The 7,500-nt window shown below is 37.8% G+C and overlaps 2 protein-coding genes across 2 annotated transcripts in view; one reads left to right on the top strand and one right to left on the bottom strand.

Annotated features, from left to right (window-relative positions):
- Positions 1–3,056, bottom strand: part of LOC138042621 (uncharacterized) — a 20,125-nt gene extending 17,069 nt beyond the window's left edge. Inside the window, exons 1-3 of the mRNA XM_068888574.1 lie at positions 2,917–3,056; positions 622–771; positions 73–296 (exon numbers count right to left, since the gene is read on the bottom strand). Of these exons, the coding sequence (XP_068744675.1) occupies positions 73–296; positions 622–771; positions 2,917–2,950 (408 nt within the window). The 5' untranslated portion in view covers positions 2,951–3,056. The remainder of the gene's footprint in view (positions 1–72; positions 297–621; positions 772–2,916) is intronic.
- Positions 3,057–3,151: 95 nt separating this feature from the next.
- The window catches only part of LOC138042617 (exostosin-2-like), a 23,249-nt gene continuing 18,900 nt past the window's right edge, over positions 3,152–7,500 (top strand). Inside the window, exons 1-3 of the mRNA XM_068888571.1 lie at positions 3,152–3,919; positions 5,572–5,778; positions 6,146–6,329. Coding sequence (XP_068744672.1) covers positions 3,444–3,919; positions 5,572–5,778; positions 6,146–6,329 — 867 coding nt within the window. The 5' untranslated portion in view covers positions 3,152–3,443. The remainder of the gene's footprint in view (positions 3,920–5,571; positions 5,779–6,145; positions 6,330–7,500) is intronic.

The following is a 7,500-nucleotide window of genomic DNA, read 5'->3' as shown; positions in this document are numbered from 1 at the left end:
ATAAAAGTTTTGTAATTTATGATCGTCCAGTTCTGTTTACTACAGACAGTCAAGAACTGATGTCAATCTTACATTTGTGGTCACTGTATTCCCAGATCGATGAAGCGTATTCACTTTTATCTTGAATGTTCCAAAGAATTTGCTTTTATAAAGATCTCGCTCATCTTGTTGCTTCAATGTAAAATTTTTCTCTTTGTTATGATCTTGCTTGAAGTAAACACGATAGGTAACTGGACTGTTGCAGTATTGCAAGTCAACTTCAAGAAAGCCATTCGTTGGCCATGTACACTTCACTCCTTGAGAGAGGAAAGGATAGAATCAGAAGTCAGCCATATCAAAAAAGTGAAAGTAAGGTTCTATCTTCAAAGAAATTTTACCTATTTACTCACTGGGATTGCCATACTAGCAACCCAGTAATCAACAAACAAAATTTTTTAGTACCGAAATTTAGTGCCTGCAGTGACCTACATGATTGTTCAAATAGGTGTTTTCAGAATAAAAGTTTGTTACCAATACAAAATGGGAAGTTGTCCCGAGCCTTTGTAGTATCCACATCGAACAATGAAGACTTTCAAAAAGGTACATGTACACTTGAGAGGTGCTGCTGCTTTACAAAGTTACCTGTACACTGCTCGTTTGGTTTACAATGAGGTGATGTCTTGAGTGCCAAACGGATTCCTCCTTCCAAGTTCTTGGCAGCTGTTTTCATACCTTTGCACTCTGGATTTGGGGGTGCTGATTGATTTTCAGCCTTCAAGAAACTGAAAAACACTGGAAAAAAGTCTCAGTTAACATCTAGTTTTTGCTCAATAAACACAAGTGCAAAAAATACATGTAAGTACCCCAAAGCAACTTAACAATTTTGCCAAGATATTTTAATTAATATACCCTTTTCCATAGAGTGACTCTTTAAACCTCTCCTACCCAAACAAGTATGGCCAATGCCATAAAATATTATGTTGTGGTAAATCCTATTCAATTTCATATTTGGTTCAAAATTCTTCAAAGTAGTTCAGTTTCGTCTTCCGTGTCCAAAACCTGTGTGAAAACGCAGTCAGTTGGCAAAGACAAAGTGGCGCATCGGGAGATGGATCTGTTTCGCAATGCTCAAGAAAAAACTGCAATGGATAGCCTTCAATCCGCCAGAACACATATTAATTTTCTGACCGTAAACTTTCCTTGAAAAAATATTAGCCCTAGCTACCTGTGGCTGGAAAGTTTACAACTGTCTACAAGACAAGGGCTAACATCATCTCACCGCAGTTAATCATCGCCTAAACTTCGTCGACCCAGACAAACGAGCCCACAGCAGGGCATTGAAAAGACATGATGGGGAGTGAAACGAAGTATGCCTCGTACGGGAACATCCATGGATCTCTACCAAAGCTATTTACTTGGAAGTATCATTGAGCATATTGCCGAAAAATCCCTCTAAATGCACCGTTCGTGATCCTAAATACAGGAAAGGAAGAAAATATACACTTTGCAGTGTCTCGGCGAATTTTTAAGCAGACAGGAAGAACAATTTCACGATGAAAAGAGCAGGAAGCCATTAAATTTCTTATGACAGTACTTTTATTTGGTTTGTTTGTTATGTTTGCGAATCTGAACCCTATTACAACGATTGCTTGAAATTCCACTTGTTACGCTTATTCTAAAGCAGAAAAATGGGTAAAATTGCAGGAAAAGTGCTGAAATTGCAGGAAAAACTGTTCGATTTTCCGTATTTCAGACAGAAGTTCGACCGACTTTTTTAAAGTCCATATAGACTTAAAAAAAAAACCTCTAAAAAGAAAGAACAAAGCGCCACAGTCCCAAAGGATGCCTATTGTTATTGCTATTGTATTCTTGAAACAAAGGAGTGTATGCATAATGAAGTAGGGACCTGTGCGGAAATCTTGCCAAAAACTCTGACCTTCGTTTGCAGCATATGTATCAATAAATAAAAATTATAAAGACTAAATTTGAGTCTTGTGTGGTAGGTAGTCAATAACAATCATCTTTTTAAATACCAAGAAACATCTGGGGGAAGAATAGTTAGTAACATACATTGTATATTTGTTTTCATAAAATTACCCTGAGAACCTACTAAGCTCAATGTTCAAATAACTTTAATTTGTTCGTTCTCGAGAATGAACAATGTTATTTAAACAATCATAATGTTGTACTCAATTTACGAATTGCGACTGACTTTTAGTTGCGGTAGGCACGGTAATGGGATAAACAGGTCCTTCAAAAGAAACATGTCTACTTCTGTGATCTTCATTTATAATTAATGAATAATGTTTCGAACGCGGCTTTCCCAAAAATCGAAAGTATAATTTGGGGATTAAGCTTATTTTATTTTCGGTAATTGCGACGAGATTACTGAGGCGAATGTTAAAATTTTCAAAGAGCAGGATGTCAGAGAACATTCTGTAGCTGTATCACCGAATTAAAATAAGTTGTACGATTGATCGAACGAGGTTTAATTAAAGCATCACGAAAACCACCTATTCGGCCATCCACGTAATGAACAGAGACATCCAAACTTCCGCAATGGCTAACTGGCTCTTGATGTAGCTACGGTGACGATTTGCAAACCAAAAGCGCTTTCAATACATAACGCTTGGAAGAGAATTTCGAAATGAATGTTGATCCAGAAACAAGAATTTAAATTAAATCCGCCAAAAACTTAAGCTTAACTAGTATAGTCCCCAACAGAAAATGCGTATAAGCGCTAACTAGTTCGATATTGGTCTTCGAAAACACGACAAACCAACCATCTAAGGGAAATTCAACTGTATGAAGGACTTAAGCTTTTGTATCTGTTGAAATATATTATTTCATAACCGATTTAACCTTAGCTCATATGATTCCGTATACGAGGAACAGGCCGCAAAAGACACGGTCTATACTACTATTTTATGAACTTACAAAGTAGCACGCTCCCTTGGTAAATTATCTTCATCTTGTTATTTTCGGAACAAAGTGGAAATGACGAAGCGAAAATTGCGTCTCAAGACGCACACAACCATGAAATATACTGCAAACCTGGATATTATTTATATGCTACAAAACTTTAATTAAAGACTGAACAGAATTGTGGGAGCTTTGTTGAGCCCATAGATCCTAGGAATTATGGTCAGTGGCAAAATTTTATTTTCAATTTTGTGGTGTATAATTGTAACAACCTGTCACTCTACTTTTTACATTCTCTGGAGACACTGATCTGTGTGAATTGAACAAGGAAATTGAAGGATTGTGTCAAAATTTGTTATTGTGAGTCCTTAAGGGCTCGGTGCTATATTTGGTGTAATTTAGAATGGAAAAAGAACTTCACTGCCACGTATGCAGTGATACTGCTTATTTCTGACACAGGATGTCAAAATGTGTTAAATTGCTTTTCCGAATTGACCGGTTACTTCGAAATCCAAGTGCAAGCACTTCTTAATTCATTCAGGATGAGAATGCAGACAAGAACTGTAATTATGGTTGGTGTCCTTTTTTCTTGTGCTGTCATTTTCCTTGCCTTGGAAATATGGTCGATTCTCTCTTCATCTGACGACGACGTATCCAATTCCCCTCTGAACGGCGACTTTTCTGAGATACGTTTGAAAGTTAAAGCACCGCTCCCCGGGAAGAGAGATTTAAATTGCCGAATGCACAGTTGCTTTGACATTTTTCGGTGTGCAGTAAACGAGAAGAAACTCATCTCGGTGTATGTTTATCCAAATAATCGATTCCTTGATGAAGATGGACAAGTTCTCAATAAGGAAATGTCTCAAGAATTTTATGAACTTATCTCAGCCGTGGTGAAGAGCCAGTATTACACGTCCGATTTGAGTAGGGCTTGTATTATAGTTCCATTAATAGACACATTAAATCAAAATGGCCAGAATCTCAACGGGATTGCCAGAATTCTTGGAAATTTGCCAAGGTAAGTCTCGATGCAGTCAGTGTAAAAAGTGGACTGCGGACCAGGTATAAAACAAATCAAATTAATACATATCAAATCATATTGGTTTTTGAGGGGAGGGGAAAACTGGAGTACCCGGAGAACCTGGAGAAAAACCTCTGAGAGCAGAGTAGAGAACAACAAACTCTGAACCCACATATGACTCTGGATCTGGGAATCAAACCGATGATCGGAAAATCAATCGATGACAATCGATGCCAATTAATTGATTGATATCGATAATCGATGAACAATCGATGCACAGGTTTTTTGTGATTATCAATTTCATGGATTATCAATTTTTATCGATTATCGATGCCAAAAATCGATCAGTTAATTGACATCGATTGTGACTGCATACAAACAATCCGGTGAATGAATTCAAATCTCAAACATTTGTGCGTACTGCGATTGCGTATACATACATGCTGGAACGTGTGGGATACCGAGATTTTTTTAACGCCAATCAATGACAATCGATGAGTTGCGACCACTTTTGTGTGAGTATCGATTGGTCATCGATTGGCCGATGCCAATTGATGCCAATTAACTAACCAGGCATCGATTGTCATCGATTGATCGACTGATTTTTCGATCATCGGTTTCATCGATTGGTCACGTCCTGGTAGTCTCACCATTGCGTAAATAGATGGCTTTCTGTGACCACTCGCCCACCAGGCAAGCACCCATTTAATCAGTTCAGTTTTTTTTATTTTTATACAAATGGTAATTTTAATTAACCCAGGCATGTGGAGGAACCCCACCTCATCAAGTTTTCATGCCTAATGGGCAAGTTTTAAATATGTCCAGAAATGAAAGTATTTAGATGCATGCAGATTTCAATATAAGCGTCAAAAAGTGTCCCCTTGGTCTTCTCACCAACTTCATTATCACTCATTTATGGGAATACTGGCAGCTGCTTCAGGTTTAAATCCCGTTCTAACCTCTGGTTTGGATTTTTCTCCAGTCAATTGTCCCAGATTCAACTCTACATGTACATACCTTGCTTTGTAAAACACCAACTGGTTGCCTTCAGCCAGTTGGGGTTCTTAATCATGTTTCTTTCAGATTATTAAAATTGGGATGCCTGTAAACTAGCTTGATAGCCAAGTGCACTTCCACTATTAACAAGGCATTTACATTTACATTAATTTTCCTAAACTTAGCTGCTCAAGTAAAGATAAGCAGCTGGATTTGCCCCAACCTAAAAGAACAAAGATTGCTCCTAGTAATTCCCTCAAAAAACTGTAAACTGGATGTTAATTATTAAACACTGACCAGCCATATTATTGAAATGACTTGGGACAGGAGCTGAATGATTTGTCAATGAAACAACAGTAAACCCCAGTTATAAAAAGAATCTGCATATATGGCATTTGACAATGCCATGAGTTAAGTTATACAAGAATTGAATCACTTAATATGCAACTACTTCACCAAGGAGATAGCATTATGTTGATATAAAAATGGTTACCAAACAGCAGCTCACATGATTGTGTACTTTTTGCAAGAAGCCATGTACTTAAAGGTCTGGGCAGAACAACTTAAGATAATCAAAATGTCTTGGTAATATTTAACATCTATGTTGCAGTAATAGTTCTTAACTCACACTATTTTCTAAATCTGCCTTGTAGTTGGAAAGATGGAGGCAAAAACCACTTGCTGTTCAACATGTTGCCTGGTGGCCCCCCTGATTACAACTCGTCACTAGATGTTCCAACTGACAAAGCTATCTTGGCTGGGGGGAGCTTTGACACTTGGAGCTATAGACCTGGATATGATGTCAGCATTCCTGTGTACAATGCACTGACAAAAAAAAGAGTACAACAGCCACTTAAACGGTAAATAAAAGCATGAGCAGCTGTAGTTAAGGCCTTACCTTTTCCTTTATTTACTGGTGGAAGGAAACGTTTATGCATTTTTTCATTTCTGAGTTTCAAACACACGTTGATAGAACCAAACAAAATTGCTTTTTTTGATCTTCGGTTTTTATCATGGCCATATAATAGTGCCCTGTTTCCCTGAACAAGCTACTGGGAGAGGCTGAACTCTGTTTAACAAATATCCCACAATTTCCCCAGATCAATTTCCCATTGGTAAATGAAACCAACTCACACAAGCAAGTATAAAATCTACTTTAAGTTGCCCCTTTTTGAGTAGGTGGTTAAATATACACCATCCATTCATAAACATGCTTTTAAATACTAGGTCAAATGATTGGTCATTTCTTTCAACACAAGCAAACATGAAATCCACATTTATGAGGCAATTAGAGGACATTGAAAAAGAGAACTTTGGCTTTCTTGTCTTAAACCGATGCCCTGATGACCCTCACAACTTACAAAAGCGTTGTAAGGGCATGGCAACATATTATTATCCTGATATTTTGCAGGTTAGTGTCTTCTCCTCTATTACAAATAATTTATTATAAATCATTTTATCAACATTTGTATGCAATATTTTCACAGGTTAAGACTGACATACTGTTGGTTGGTAGGCAAATATTATTGGACTTCAGTTAGTGAGTGAATCTGTAGCCAAAGAAACATAAAGAGATTCAAAGTACCTTATCCAAGCAAAAGTGTACTGTGCTTGACTTTAGACCGGTGTGTTCTAGGTGTTATTCCCAGAATGGACTTTTTTACAGTTATGTGCTTAGTTACTTACCTGGCCTTTAAATGAAAGTCAGGCTGGAGTTGACCTTGTGATGATACAGACCTCACTGCTTTTTGTATGTTAATAATGTTGCTCTAATGAAAAAAATAGTCGGAATTTGCATAAGAAAAGGAGTGAGGTTTCTATTGAAACAAGTCAACTCTTGCCTCACTTCCATTGGTAGGCCAGGTAACTAAGTACACAACTGTAAAAATAATTATGGTCTATTGGCCTCATATGTGGATTAGTTTGCCTGGCTGTTCCTTGCTCTGTCTGATTTTCCCTTTTTATGAGGGAAAAAAGCAACATTTTACTTGATCTGCTATTATAATGTGATTTGATTTGATTTGATTTAAACAGCCTCCCTGATACTGTGTAAGTAGAGCACCCCTGCTTGTCTATATAAGCGGGCCTAGAAATAAAACTCTCTGCAGCAGATTCAGAGCCACAGTAAAATTTTCCAATAATTATGAAAGTGGCTTTGACTCCAGCCCAGAAAATGTTTTTAACTTTGCAGAGAGTTTGATCTGAACCTGTTAATCACTTTCCAGAATTGAAAATTGGGGGTCACTGTGTTCATTTTTCAGATAGAATCATTGAAAGACAAATAATGGGGTACCGCACACCGGTGGCTCCGTTAGTTGAGCATCGGGCTGTCATCCGAGAGGTTGTGGGTTTGAACCCCGGCCGGATCAACACTCAGGATCTTAAAATAACTGAGGAGAAAGTGCTGCCTTTGTAATTTCATCTGCAAATGGACAGACTTTCAAGTCTTCTCGGATAAGGACTATAAACCGTAGGCCCCGTCTCACAAATATCTTCTATGTTCATAAGTTCCCTGTGGGACGTTAAAAAACCCACACACTATTCGAGAAGAGTAGGGGATAAGGTCCCCGGTGTTGTGGCTG

The sequence above is a fragment of the Montipora capricornis genome, chromosome 3 (genome assembly GCF_036669925.1).
Source record: "Montipora capricornis isolate CH-2021 chromosome 3, ASM3666992v2, whole genome shotgun sequence".
Lineage (NCBI taxonomy): Eukaryota > Metazoa > Cnidaria > Anthozoa > Scleractinia > Acroporidae > Montipora > Montipora capricornis.
The sequence above is the reverse complement of the archived record's forward strand: the minus strand, read 5'-3'. Positions and strand labels throughout refer to the sequence as shown.